Below are 15,297 nucleotides of genomic sequence, written 5' to 3'. Positions count from 1 at the left end.
ATTTGTTGTTTACGATGATACTAATGCAGCGTGTTATACCGGAGACAAATTCCTTGTGTGTTCTACATACTTGGCCAATAAAGATGATTCTGATTCTGATTCTGATTCTGATTCTCCCCGAGCCTACGTGGTTTTCCTCCGGGTACTCCGGTTCCCTTCCCACATTCCAAAAACATGCATGGCAGGCTGAATGAACGCTCCAAATTGTCCCTAGGTCTGAGTGTGAGTGCGGATGGTTGTTTGTCTCTGTGTGCCCTGTGATTGGCTGGCAACCGGTTTGGGCTGTCCCCCGCCTACTGCCTGAGGACAGCTGGGATAGGCTCCAGCACCCCGCGTGACCCTCGTGAGGATATAGCAGATCAGAAAATGAATGAATGAATGTTCTGTAAAGTGCTTTGTTACAGCTGCAGCTGTTGTAAAAGTGCCATATAAATTAAGATGTATTGAATTGTATTATGTTTTTCTCCACACGTCTCCTTTCCTTTTCCTGTTTTTCTTGACAACGATGTGATTTTACACCTTTCAGTCTTACGGCCTCTCCACACCAATCTGACGTCGCCAGTAGAGAAGTCGGTATATGTCATCTGCTTGGTGTAGAGCGCAGCGTTGTAAAGTTGTCAGGGTTTCTGGGGGTTGTCTTGTTTGGCCGGTCAAGCAGCCCTGACAAATGATCACTCTGATTAGCTAGTGAGTCAGTGCACGGAGACAAGAGCGGTAGTGCGGAACGCAAACAAACAGAGAAAGAAGAAATGTTAAAAGGTATAGACAGTTTTTGTATATTTTGTACTGCATTTACATCTCGTTGCAAGCATATTGATGACATGACCACCTGGATGGAAGAAAGACAAAAGGAATTCATCAGCATGATTCAGAGGCCACCCTTGTACTCATATCTGTTCGAAAGTGCTCTATAAATACAATTGAATTGAATTGAATTGAATATCAGGTGAGATCAAATTTTTTTTCTCCCGACTTGAGCGCTTTAATAGAAACAAAGCGTACCTGTTTTATTGTTTGCTCGTGCTTGATGAATATCATTATTTTGTGTAATATCTCCAGAAAATTTGTTTTCGTAATTGTAGAATGTTGATCCAGTTCCTGGATCAACAGTTCCTGCGTGGCAAATGTTTACGTCACCCATCCAAAACAAAGATGCAGCCTGAACACTTCCCTGAGCAACATTCTGCCACTCGTCCAAAGTCTCCAGCAGTGGAAAAACAAGAAAAGACAATGTGAAAGCGCATTTCAGAATCCAAGTCAGGAGTTCTTTACTTATGCTATAAAACTTTTTCTGTTGAATTACTATACAGCATATGAATTCTTTTTTTCATGATGTTATTTCACATTTAGTGAGCCTCCCACTTCATTATATGAAATGAAAATGTTGTCGGTGACACTCCAAAGTGTCTGGAAAGTGGATGACTCCAGTTAACCTTTGGATGAGCATATGGCAGCCAGCACAAAGCCTGAAACCCTGTCCTATCGATAACACAGTGCTTCACTCCTCCTCCCAAAGGTGAACAACCCGCCACTTGGGCCTGTCTCTAAAAGTACACACACACACACACACAAACACACACACACACACACACACACACACACACACACACACACATACACATTCACAAAGCTCCCGACCCCCTCCTTTTTATTTATTGCCCCTTCCGTGCTCCCATCCTTTCATTTTTAGATAAGGTTCTTTCACCACATGCAGGACGCAGCTGAGAGGTCAGGAGAACAACTGCAAGACAGAGGGGACCGATGCTGAGCTTCTCACCGAACTACAGCATTAATTACCCCGTAACACACACACACACACACACACACACGCATTCAATAAGAGACGGCACAATGAAGCATTTATTTCAAAGGGGGAAAAAAATCTATTCTTCCAAACTCCTTAGTTCCTAAGTCAGAACAGAGGCATGTTCAAATACTGGAACTTGAGCACTCAATGGGCAGATCTGTAAAGTATTATTTTCTTTTCTTCACCAAAGGGGATTAAATTATTCCTGGTGGGCGGATGAGGTTTATATGTATGTTGGCCAGAAAGCTTGTAGGGGTCCACTGAGGAATGACCATCTGTTACTAAGCTGGATCTAAACAATATCTGAGGTATAGTAGCTGTGTTCAAATATATATAAATATATATACAGTATATATATATATATATATAAACAATTGTATATAGTTTTTATTGTTTTGGTCATTGGCCTTCTTTTATATCTGTGATTCGTCGGAATCATCTTTTCCTTTTGGAAAAGGAAAAAAAATCCAGATTCCAACTGTTTTTTTGTTTTTTCGGAACATCTGAGTGAGTGCATAATTTTCATACTTCAGACTCTGTATCACTTGACTCTCTTTCCTTTTTTTTTTAGCACATCCATAATTGCATTTTTACTGACAAACGCAATGAGTTCCACAAATTGGAATGCATGTGATGCAACCAACATGACGTGGTCTAGTCATGCCCAGGTGAGTGTATCAAGACAATCTTTGCTTTGGCTGTCAAACGAATGACAAGTGGTGAGGTCAGAATGGGGGAAAGGTATTTCCACATTTACCGTACTTTGAAACGGAGATGCCTGAGGATCGAGACAGATGTTTCTCTTCTACTTCAGCCATGGAAAAAGCTGGCAGGAAGGGTTTTAATTTGGATGTGTCTGTGTGTATTGTTGCCGCACTTGAAGTCATGAATAAAATCTACATAGAAAAAGAGAATTTGCTGTCTGTGAACACTGAAGGAGTAAAACTTTTAGACATAAAGCACTAAAACACAGTTTAAACACTTTCCGCTAATGCAGGCAAGTCCAAACCTATTTTGCTGCTGATGGCCACATACAGAAAAGTGGAAAGAAGACGATCGATCACCTTGTGTTTTGGAAAAGTACAACTCCCCCCCACCCCAAAACAATCCAATACACTGTAGGTGAGCATATGCTTCAAAAGTCAAATGTGTCAAAAGAAAAACAATGTCTCCAGCTCAGCTTGTTCGCGTCAAAAATGTTTGTGTACTATCGAGTAACAGTCACAATTACTTTGATCCAAAATGCTCCCATGTCTTGAAACGTTCAATGTTGCAATTTATTTTCACATGTTAAATATACATTTTTAAATTTTATTTATTTTTGATAAAAACACCACTATATACTGTTAATATAAGATCATTGTGTGATAAATTCTCATCACTTATTTTTTACATTTCAAAAAAGATTCACATTTAAAATGTGGCATCTTGTTGTATTGAACTTTTTTCTACATCTTATTAAAAAAATTGATTTCTTACATTGAACGTTTTTCATGTACTATCGTTAGAATATGTGACTTGGCAATAAAAATGGTGCAGTGGGCAGCACAATTTGGACTTTGGGCAAGGCCTCTAATGGATAAAAACCCATGGCAACAGTGTTATGATCTACTAAATTGGCCACTGAATTAGGTCAGATGAGTCCCCGAATTGTATAAACTGAGCTGGATTCTCCATCAATCCACTTTTTTTCCTCTGATGCCACAAGCATAATCCAAGTTTATAATTCATTAAAGTTTTCCACAAGATGTCAAGAGGCATGTGGATGTGTTGGGTAAGACCTTAAAGTCCCTATAAAAGTGTGTGAAATGCCTTCTAAATTTCACACACACTACAGAGAAGAGTTTTGTTCACAGCACTGCCAAATTCAAATGAAATGACCAAATACATAATACCTGCATGTGGCTTCAAAATGGGCACACGGCAAGATTTGGTCCGGTGCTACGGCTGCCCCAGTACAGAGAGTTCACACGTGCAAAGTTACACCGGTGTAGACCCTGAAAACAGCTTACTCCGGAGCAAATTTAACCCACTTCAGGAAGGTGGTTTAAAAATTTGCTCCAGAGCAAATGCTCGTTTGCGGGGCAGCATCGATGTAAAATGTTATGTGTGACCGCTACAGGGTTAAAAATTTGCTCCGGAGCAAATGCTCGTTTGCGGCGGGGATAGTAAGCCTCCCTACGCATGAGAAGAGTTGATTACGTACGGCTAGAATGCTTTGCTTTCGTGCTCTGTTGTACTTCCGTCATCTGTTTGTCTAATAACGATACAAGACATGATGGCTGGCAATAACAGTAGCAAGTGGCATCTTGCCTCTTGGGTTTACCATCTCAACTAGAACAGGGGGGGGGGGGGGGGGGTAGTGCCCAAACATCATCTTTCCTTTTGTAGGAGACTTGACTGTCTCTGAGTTGTTTGTGTAGTTTGTTCCTCTGTTGTGTGTTCACAACCCCCCCATAGAATTTGTGATTTCCTCTCTTGATTTTCTGTTTGGCGCATTATATGTTTGCTTTTCTGAGTGTCATTGAAGTCATCGTTGATTTACGTTTTCGGGGGCGGTCATTCAACAAGCAGAAGGCACGGAGACCAAGAAGAAGGACGTGCCTGTACAGCAGTTGCTTGAGTTGTGTATGTTTCAAAAAGAACCAACACGACAGCTCGTTTTTGCAACGCTGCAGAAACTGCCGTGTGGCCGCAAGTGGGGCTGCACCGGTGCTACGCCGAGGTTAACACGCTCAGCGGCTTTGTACGTGTAACCGCTCCTCAAAGTTTGCTCCGGTGTAAAAAATATCGCAACAAAATACATCGGTGCAGCACAGGAGCAAATGTGTGCCGTGTGAACACCCCTAAACACTGTCAGCTATCAATTTAGATCGCACTACACCTGAAAAATTGATGCTAACTTGTGCAGCATCTTTCTTGCTCTAACACACAACTACTGGTACATGTTTGAACCGTGCAAAAATATCTCCTGAAAGACTTCAAGCGATTGGAATATATCCCACCAAGTTGTTGACTTGCCTGCTGACAACAAGGCACTCTAAAGTGGCCACGTCAGTGCAAAGCACCAATTCACACACGAATTGTCATGTCAGAATTTTGCTTTCAGACTTTTTCACGCTATATCTCCCCAATTCATGACTGTATTGTTTTCAGATTTTGCACGTTTTCAGCAGTTACCTTTAAACAAGCATAATATACACCATTTAGTATTTAGGTACAAATTCCTGAAATCACTTCACAGAGTCTTAAATACAAAGGCTTACTTTTCTATAGTTAATATAAGTTTTTTCCCCAAAACTTTATGGAACTCTGAACTAGAGGTTGACAGGATTTTTTTTATGTATATGATCTGGGACTGAGGCAGGATAGGAACTTTGATTATTATTGATGATTGTGAAATGTGAATGGGATGGGATGGGAGTGGAAATCCACCCCCCCCCCCCCCATCCCCATGTCACCCACTACTCTGGACCCAACAAATGAAGCCTTTAATCAAAGTCAATGAATATAACGTTGTTCTTGCTCCTTGCCTTTTGCAAGCGCTTTCGGTTTGTTCTCTCCTTTTCCTGGTTCTTTGTTATTAGCGTCCTTCGTTGTACTTTGTCAGTCTTGCGTTTTTATAAATAGATATATTTTTGTTCAAAGTCTCTTATCTCTGTCTATGCTTGTGGAATCCTTGTTCTGTTCAGAATCCTTCCTGACAGACACTCCTTGATCTCCTCATTTAATGATGTCTACTTCAGGCGATGTCACGTCATTGCCGCGCAAAATAAATGAAGCGTTTGCATGACTACTATCACCACAAATATCCTCTTTAAGCTTCATGTTTCAAGTGGTATTCAATTAAAGTCAAATGTTAAGACAACAGCTGTTCCTCAAAACAACTCACTTTTGCCCGCGAACTTGCTGATATTGAGCATTTGATGATGTATAGGTCGGATGTGTGTGGATGAGTGTTCATACTGCAGACACATGACATACATATCCAATTTATACCCATAAACAAAAGAGGCTCGATTTGAAAAAAAAATTACAAAACTAAATTATACAATTCAGACTGCATGAAAAAAATCTGATGCGTGTCATATATGCACAAAACTAATTAATTGACCTGCAGTGTGAACATAGCCTAATTGCCAACTTCCCAGTGGCCAACTTTACATCATCCACAAGTTAGGATCTCATAACATACTTTTCATGTGCCGATCTCATGCATGGACTCCAGTGCGCCTGTTATGCTTGTTACATGTAGACCAGGGAGTGTCCGTTTCGAATGAGATCAAGTCAGCTATGTTCACTCCCACAGCAGCGCAAACCTCCATTTTTTGCTTGTGCACATCTACGAAATTATTAAAACGAGAAAAAAAAACGTTACCCAAGTACACAGACTACACTTTGTGCTAGACTAGTAAAATGTATCATACAGCAATGTGAGGCCAATAATGGAAGAAAACATAGTGAGACTGTACTGCTCAGTGCTCCCGGTCATTCTAGTTTTATGCATCTAGTAACAATTCAGTGCACAAATAAGGCATAAAATAAAAGCTTAATGGTAGTCACAGAGACCATCAAGTCAAAGAATTTGCATTTGAGGGTGGAGTCAGGGTTGAATGGGACTTTGTTTTCTCTAGTAGGGATCAGCTCATGATGTGGGCAGACCTGGAAAGAACCCGAGACTAGGCGAAGTGGGGCTGGTTTTAAAAGTGCAATCTTTGGCGTAATTTTTCAGGTGAGATTTCTTAGCGTGATAAAAGTGAATGTGCTATCATGGAGCGCGGAGCTTTAGCTTTGAAGTACGTCCAGCCTTGGCCGAGAGCAGCGCGGAGGAGCGAGTGGCTACGGAGCGCCTTGGCCCACCACCACTGCCCCGATCCCGGCGTGGAGAACGAAATCGTCGTTCTGGCCACTGGAATAGACCAGTACTTGCAAGAGGTCTTCCACCATCTTGCTTATCCCAATCGGGACGATAAAGTGTCGGCGGAGGACTTCAGCACCCTCTGCGCCGTGCTCGGGGTCACCGGAGCCCCGAAAGGGAAGAAAACGATTAAAGGAACGCAGGATGGAGAAGGCGAGGAAGACGAGGATGAGTTCAAAGACGTATGCTCCGGACTGCCGAGTCAGATAACTTTTAAGGACTTTCACTCGCGTCTGTGCGGCTTCTTTAGTGTGCGTTCTGCGCGCAGAGGCACAGGAGAATGTGTGTGGCGACTGCCCGTTACTGAGGAGACGGAGCTGGTGGAGAGACACATTCGGCTACGTTGGCCTCGTGTGAGAAGGAGAAAATATGTCAGTTTTGATCTGACAAAGAGCCAGAACGGCCAGAACAGATCCACAGCTGGTCGGAATGCAGAGGACAGTTCTTCCGGTACGCTGAGTTGTGCATGTGCAAGACCATTTGACTACCAGCTCTTTGTTCACTTACACGTACATTTGATATATTGTGAGTGTGAAGTATACAGGTAACAATCCTGAACCGCAAACGTGTCTCTCTGCCCTTAAGTTTACTTCTCTCTTTGGGGGCGTCGATCAGGGGGGCATGTTAAGGGGCCTATAGGAATTATTATTGGATAGAGCAAACAGATGTCAGCAGCTCCACCCCCGTCGACCAAGGTGTGTGTGTGTGTGTGTGTTGGGGGGGGGGGGGGGCTAACGTTAAATTCTCATCATGTTTGTGATCATCTGTGTCATAGGGAAAACATCGGGTGCATGGGAAATGTAAGGAGTAAAACCAAAACGTCAAAAAATATATACAGTATATTGTACATAATTAAAACACGGTCATAAATGACCAATACTTGAAAAACCTATTTAAGTGTAGTGAGCAAATATTTTTACTTTGCTACTTCCCACCATTGCTTTTGACTTATTCTTACTATCTATCATTTTTCTACAATATTAGTGGCAGACAAAAATAAGACCAATCACAAAAGTGCAAGTTGAAGTTACAGACTATTCTGTTTGCTACGCTTCTATTGATCGAATAGAGGTGTCCAAGTCATTTTCATCGCAGTCTACATTGTAGTTTTGGGTTCTGTCAGAGGACTATGACTTTAAACACCGTTACATGTTCAATGTATGTCAAACATATACAACAAACTTCATTTGAAATCAGCAAGCATGTTATACCCCACGCCCGAAGGACATGCTTCTTAGTATCATCAAAGTTGTGATTTTGTAGTCATGTTTTAATGAAGCATAGTCATTAATGGATCGAGCAGTGTATTATGGTTCTATTTTGAACATGTCAACAAAAGCAGAATATGAAGATCATCTTTAGTACTGCCATATCTTTATTGGTTTACCTCTCCTACTTCCTTTCGTCATTCTCAGAAGAGTTAGCAGCTCTGAGGGAGTTGGTGGAGGACCTCCGATCAGCACTGCAGGGTAGTGACGCTCGCTGTTTGGCCCTTGAAGTGGCTCTGAGACGAGAGAGGGGCGCCACGCAGTCAGCTCCCGTCTGTGTTTCATCGCCCACAACTTCCATTTCCCTCATACAAGGCAAACTGGTCCCAACACGGCGGATTAAAGGACACTTAAATGTTGCTGGAGGAAATGGTGGGAGGAGGTTGTGGAGAAGATGGGACATGAGGGACCCCCTTTTAAGAGAGTTGCAGCTGATCCGTTCCTCACGTGATGGACAGCTGGAGGAGGCCATCAAGTTTAATGAACGTCTGGAGGAAGAGCTGCGATGGGCATACCAGGAAGTGAGCAAGCTTCACGGAGTGGAATCTGCGCTCAGGAGGGAGAACATCCAAATTAGGTTGGATTTGGGTTCAATCACAGGGGATTCAAATCAGCAACTGATATATTCAAATGTGATCATTTTCATAACCTTGATCAGGCGACGAGCAGAGGAGGCCAGGGAGGCTTTGAGCTTGGGCCTTGAGCAGGTGCGAATGATTCAGGAACAAGCTGAATCTGTGCCGCAGCTTCAGTCGAGGATCAACCAGCTGGAGAGTGAACTGCAACAGTACAGGTATGTTTGCGTTTGTGAGCGGAAGGGTTCTAATTTTTTTGTAGTCACGTTTTAATGATTTTGTAGACTGCACACATGTGCTCGGGTGGAAAAATGGGCACATTTTTGTGCATGTGCAACTTCCTTTAGCATGTTTGGAATTTCGGCGCTACGTCATGCTAGGCTTTCCGCCAGACGGCGGGTGTGTTCTTTTATACACCCCCCCCAATGCACATGACAATTTGGTGGCTGAAGTTAGACTAAACATGAGACCCACTGAAAGCAGGTCTGAGTTGTGGCGAAGGTGGTGTAAAACCATTCTGGTCGATTTGATCGTGGGGCAGGCAAACAGATTCTGAGCTTTGTGGACCTATGTGGTGGATGTTATCATAAGGCAAGACAAAGCAGGGCAGCTTTATTCATACAGCACATTTCAGACATAAGGCAACCCAAATGGGCTTCACACAAAACCTACAAGCATTTACAAACACAACAGTTAACATTCAGAAGCGTATTTCATTCACAAACACAACAACATCTTGGATCGAAGCCTCTGGGTCATTGTAGAAGTCAATTCATTGAACGCATTATTATTATTGTCATCTTTAATCACACCCCTGGCCGCAGCACAGCTACGGGTGTAAGTGTTTAGGGGGGTGCCCCCTTCACAGCGGCCAAAATAGGGCCCTGTGAGTTTGTTTACGCATTAAGTTCCGCTTCATTTGTGATCATGAATGTACTGCACATGGAGTGTGACAGAGCATGAGTACCGAATATGATTTGAGATACTGTGTGTTGTCTTCCTCCTTCAGATCCGGCTGCGTTTGTCTTCCTGAAGCTGCCTCAGCAAGAGGAGTGGAGTCAAACTGTAAGACAGGTAAGGAACTGATTCGTAATGAATGTGATCAATAACGGTAAAGTCAAATCCTACAGCACAAAAATAATGACTATATTATAGTTATAGTTAAAGGTATAGTTTCTCTGTGAATATCTGCGGGTGAGTCCCCGCCCAAAAATCAGCTCATAATGATGTGCTGTGCTGCAGGAAGTTCGTTTGCTCCTTTTGCAGCCTTTGCTGGCCATTTTTAAAAAATGTTTCATTTCAAATCTCAAAAGTAACGACTTGGATTGTTTGCAGATGCCGAGTGTCTTCAGAGAGCAGTGGAGGGAAGAGCCGCCTCTGATGAAGAAGAGGAAAGTGACAAGGACTTGGGCGATGAAGGACAGCGCTGCCTTTTTGAGGTGAAGAAGCACATGAGCCGATCCCCCGGCTGGGGCAAAGGGTTAGCTCATTTTTAACATCTCAGTCCAAAGCACAAAGTCTGCCGTTGCTGTCTTTCCACCAATTTGGCACGTAGAACTGTAGAAAACACGTCACCGCACTCCTTTTCTGCCTGTTCTTAAAGGTGTCCGAGTCACGTGGTCCATCAGATCCTCTCAAAGGGCGACCTGCATGACAGCCACCTCAGCGGTGATTCGAAGGGCAACAGGGGATGCTGCAGCTGGCAGCGACCAAAGGAAGATCTCTCTGCAAGCAGCAAAGGCTGTGAGCAGAAACTTGGTGATGTAAGCAAGGAAAACATGATTTTAACATTTTGCACAGTAGGATAGTAACTTGGCCGATTCCACAAACTGTTAATGTTGAGCTCCTGCAAGTGTCAACTTCGCCAAAGAAAACTTGGCCACCTGTAGGAATAATGAAACAGAAACCAACAAAGAGTTTTGGGTCTTCTTAAAACAAACATTGCCAAAGCTCATAATGTGTGTATTTGGAAGGCCAGGGCTATTGATAAAAACGATCTTCTGAATAGGGTGTTTAAAAAAGTGAAGCCCCTGTCAAAATAATTACTTTTGCTTCTTTCAGTGAGGTCTGGAATCCCGATTATCGTATATTGTGTGACTAGAGAGAGATCGTCACTACCAGTACTAGCTTTCCACATGCAGATCTTTTATATTGTGAAGGGAATGTCACTTTAAGATCACGTAATTTTTGAGGGAATCAAAGTCTCAGCCCTCCGCTGACTCATTTTTGTCTCTTCCGAAGCCTGTTATTAAACAGGTCAGTGCAAGTTTGACACACACTACCCTCTTATAAAGTTTTACTTCCATTGGTGAATGCATGTGAAGACAAAAAAAAAAAATCACCGTTGTTTGTGTACTTACTCTAAATTGTAACTGTAAGAACTGTAAACCTGTCAGAGCAGTTCTGGCAGCTTCGGTACTAGCTTCATACCTCTGGCATTTAACTTTGTGTAACATGTACATAGTTGCGACTTTGGGTGAAATACTTCATGGCTGATAGCATCTCGAAGCAAACTAGGCTCCTAGGCTTGCAGTTGAACCTATAATCTGCTCTCTATTTTACCTGAAAGACATGATTGCCTGTTTTTCATCATGGCATCCCCTCTCTTTTTCTGGAGAAAGACACAGTGGAAGCACTAATAACCATTGTCTGCTACCCAGTGGTGACAACTTAAAAACAACCAGGTACAATATGGTTGTTTTCAAAAATAATTGAGGTGTCAAGGCAAGTTAAGGCACCAGCTGAACCATCTTCATTCCTGTCAACCATCATCTTACACTTGAAGTTTGGACCTCGATAGCGAATCATTTGTTTTGATTTGCGTCTATGTTGGGCGCCAAAATATACGACTCATCTGGGCCACGACGCAAAGAAGGTTGAGAGTAGCTGATACATTAGAGTAAACAGTATATTGGTTTGAAAGTGTCACAGTTCGAAGACGCACTGAAAACTGATTGGATCCCACAAACAGGCACAAAATAAAAACTCCTTCACAAAAATTATTGACAAAAAGCAAAGCGCACCGACAAAGTATGAACAGAAATCGCTGGTCAGCAATAACCAGGAAAAACAAGACATGAACAAAAGGTGCTTGCAAAAGGCTAGCAAATAGTTCAATCGAGAATACCAAATGAAATGACAAGAGTCCAATTCACTCGACAAAAGAAAAACAGCATCAGATGACTAAACAAAGACTATACTTGCATAAAACGTGGAACTAAGAGAACAAGAACGACTATAACAAGAGTGAGAGGTCCAGAAAACAAACAGTTGAGAAAAAGCAGCACAAGGTCCAATAATCTGACAAGCTGCAGGCAGCTTGTCAGTCCTTAAAAAGGCTGCGAATGCTCATGGGCAGCAGGTGTGCACACTGGAGGAAAGGCTCTCGTCTGCCACCTGCTGGAGACAAACAAGAACAGGACCATGATATAGAACAGAGGTCTCCAACCTTTTTTGACCCACGGACCGGTTTCATGTCAGACAATATTTTCAGGGACCGGCCTGCAAGGCCGGATAGATACAACAATATTACAGTAATCCCTCGTTTATCGCGGTTAATGGGGACCAAAACCACACGCGATAAACGAAAATCCACGAAGTAGCGTCCAATTAACAAACAGGTAAAAAAACAAAACTTTTTTTTTTTAAGTCCACAAACGGTCCGCGAGAAGCAATACAACAGCGAGACAGTACTGTACTCCATGTATATATAACAAAAAATAAATAAAATAATTTAATATGTTTGAAAAAATCCGCAATGCACTGAACCGCGAAGTAGCGAGGGATCACTGTATATGATATGACCTGCATGAAAAGTTTGGTATTTTTGAAACATAATAATAAACACGAATCATCAAGTCAAGTCAAGTACAACTTTATTCTCAAATGTGCTGTATGTGTACAGCACAGATGAAATTTCCTCCCTCTTAAACAGACAACAAGAGGAGCCGCTGCGGGTGCCCGCGTCGCCATCAAAAGAACACTTGACATAAAATGACAAAATAATACAACACAACACATAAAAGAGACAGTCGTGCCATCTTTACCACTTTTCCTCCATTCACTTTGTTGTTTGAAGCAGTAATAGATGAAAGAGGAACAAATCAAAGTGTCCTTTTCACTACTGGATCAAAGACGTCATGCTGAAAATGTGCACACATCTGCTACAAGCTAGGCTTGAAAGCAACAAGAAGCTGTAGCGTCCATTGACGAAAAGAGATTGGCTCACATCTCCTGTCCCACGTAATCCGCTTCAACTCCAAGCCGCGACTCCCAGTTCCACATCCGCATCGGCGCTCTGCGCTGACGCTCCTTTCTTCTTATCGTCGCCTCCTCAAGCCCTGCATCCATCTAGCCGCAGACTGTCCATCAGCACCGACCTTTTCGCTGAACAAAGCGGGGCTGTGAAAATGCTGCCGATTTCAGGCGCAAGACACAAGGCACATCATGACACGAGGAACGTCCTATCTGGCCGCAGCATTCTCTGGTCGCTATGGCAACGTTTTAACGTGCCTTCAAAATAAGATACTCTGCAAATAAAAAGTGTATAAAAAATATGACTCACCATCGCCGCTGATTATGCAGAGTAGGCTTGGTGCCTTGAAATAAAGCCGCATTTCAAATAGGACTCCTGATACTGTCTATTAAATGTAGCCTTCTCTTTCTTGAAAGTCGTAGGCTCCTCTTCTGTCTCCTGGCTGGGCCTTTTCCCCTTCCTGAAAAAAATTTTTTCAAAGACGTTTGTTTTTTTATTCATTTCGCTAGCTCCCTGGTTTCACGTGACCGAGAAGCGCGCATTCACCTGCGTCAAGAGTGACATACTGCAGACTGATAGAAAAGAGAATCTGGTAATTTTTCAAAATAAAACATTTTTTTTTACTTTATTATTCAATGTTCCTCCTTGTTAGAGGCCGGATCCAGAGGATAACAAGACAGGTCTGGAAGGGACAGAGAGGGAGAAGCTCTATTTGATGGAGGGAAAGTTCAGAGATGCCCTCATGTTACTTCTGCAGCTACGCAATAAGGTAACCCCCCTCTACCACTCCCTCCCTCAGACGGATGCATCGCTTCTTGTCATCGAGGGATTATTGATTCACAACTTTGTTGCAATCACATTGATTTAATTTCACGAAACTTATCCCGAATGAACGTTTTCTTGCCTGTGTAGAAGTTGTCCCGCAGGGAGCTGGGGAGCATCATGATGGATACTCTCGACATGTGCAGTAATGGAGATGGTAAACGAGTTCCGATTTTTTTTCAAATACTCGGCCATTGTTGTTTTTATTTTTTTTGCTCAGTTTTGTGCTTTTTTTTTTTCTTTGTCTAGGTCCACCCCAGGTAGTGCAGGTAGCTGATGCCCTCTACGTGCAGTTATCCTCCACTGATCATATTACAGAAGGAGGCGAGGCCAAAGGAGATGAGAGGGAAGGCAAACGCCTGCTTCCATCATCAGGACATCAAACAAGCAGCACCAGCCCACTCGTCATTTCCTGTTAACTAAGCTGAACTTTCTTTCACACAGTAATATCACTTTTGCAGCAACATAAATGTTACCAAATCTATACAATGTTTCCTTTCTTTTTATTGTTTAATTTAATGTTTATTTTTTCCTTCAGGAAACACATATTGGGGGGGGGGGGCTTTTCGTGCACAATGCAAGTATGAGTGTACATATGAGCGGAGTTAGAAATGGACATTTGCGCCGTTGTGGGATTGAACGAAGCCAACATTATTCCCAGCGACTCGGAGTGCCTTGTCTCATTCACATTCTGCGTAAAAAATGTTTAAAAAGAACTGCACCAACATATCCACCTGTGGACAATGTAAAGCTGGTTACTCCAAAGTGGACACTTGGAGCCTGCCTTCACCCCCCCAATTGTGTGCTCGTGTATACACACACACACACGTGCCACAGGCAGAGGGGTGTTTATAAAAATGTTAAAGATGACAATAAAACTAATAATACATTAAATGAATTGATTTTTACAATGATTCAGAGCGAATGATGCATGTTGTTGTCATTTTTAGGAATGAAATACAATGACATTTGGAAACATACATTTCATACAAACAATGACAATGACATCCGTCACACCTATCAGTGGAGTGCACTGTCTGTAGTCACAAACAGAACCATGACAGTCTGTCTTCCTGTGTCTCGATCAAATCCACCAAAATCTTGTTACACCACCTGCGGAACAACTTTCACACGGTTTTTCCTGGTCTAATATCTAGTCTACCCTCTGTCACCAAATTGTAGGGTGCGCTGATGTGTCAGAGAAAACACCCTCGGTCCGCTGGAAGGCCCAGCAAGACGCTGCGAGGTCTACTAAATTCCCAAACATGGTAAGAAAATGAAGATACTGTACACCGGTTTGTTTGTTTGTTTGTTTTTTTTTGTTGCTAAAATAAGGCGAAAATAAGCTAATGAACTTCCTAACCACTTTTAACTCAAATTTCAAAGTGTTTTTGCTGCTTATATTTGAGACATACCTCAAATCTGTCATTCTTATCTTAAAATGTTCAAAAGTCAAATGTGTGTGTCCATTTTTTAGTTGTATGTAACACATAACATCAGTACATGAGTGGATGAGAGAATGGTGTTTTTGAATGTTGCAGAGGTATGGGCGGCAGTGGCGTTCCGTCAGGGCCAGCAAGGCCTTCTCTGCTGGCCTAAACATTCTCAGAAAAGTAAATTTAATACATTTACTTTTCTGAGAATAACATAAA

The 15,297-nt window shown here is 42.4% G+C and overlaps 1 protein-coding gene and 1 long non-coding RNA gene across 3 annotated transcripts; both read left to right on the top strand.

Annotated features, from left to right (window-relative positions):
* Positions 1-621: 621 nt before the first annotated feature.
* LOC147200900 (uncharacterized) lies at positions 622-2,795 on the top strand. The gene is made up of 4 exons (XR_015101628.1): positions 622-759; positions 1,083-1,256; positions 1,351-1,516; positions 1,691-2,795. It is a non-coding gene; the product is annotated as an uncharacterized LOC147200900 (long non-coding RNA).
* A 3,638-nt stretch (positions 2,796-6,433) lies between these two features.
* Positions 6,434-15,074, top strand: LOC147200899 (EF-hand and coiled-coil domain-containing protein 1). Of its 2 annotated transcripts, XM_086118022.1 has the most exons (10): positions 6,434-7,175; positions 8,141-8,570; positions 8,652-8,786; positions 9,578-9,642; positions 9,904-10,048; positions 10,172-10,331; positions 13,476-13,592; positions 13,736-13,802; positions 13,895-14,088; positions 14,828-15,074. In XM_086118022.1, exons 1-9 carry the CDS (start codon positions 6,578-6,580, stop codon positions 14,062-14,064), a joined length of 1,887 nt encoding a protein of 628 aa, XP_085974148.1. In that variant the 5' UTR covers positions 6,434-6,577; the 3' UTR covers positions 14,065-14,088; positions 14,828-15,074. The 2 variants fall into 2 exon arrangements, with proteins under 2 accessions (XP_085974148.1, XP_085974147.1); XM_086118021.1 differs by lacking the exon at positions 14,828-15,074 and having other exon boundaries at positions 13,895-14,539.
* The last annotated feature ends 223 nt before the right edge of the window (positions 15,075-15,297 follow it).

This window comes from Hippocampus guttulatus, chromosome 8 (genome assembly GCF_054856545.1).
Source record: "Hippocampus guttulatus isolate MCC_2025c chromosome 8, RoL_Hgut_1.0, whole genome shotgun sequence".
NCBI lineage: Eukaryota > Metazoa > Chordata > Actinopteri > Syngnathiformes > Syngnathidae > Hippocampus > Hippocampus guttulatus.
Note: the sequence above shows the minus strand (reverse complement) of the source record. Positions and strands in the feature narration are given on the sequence as shown.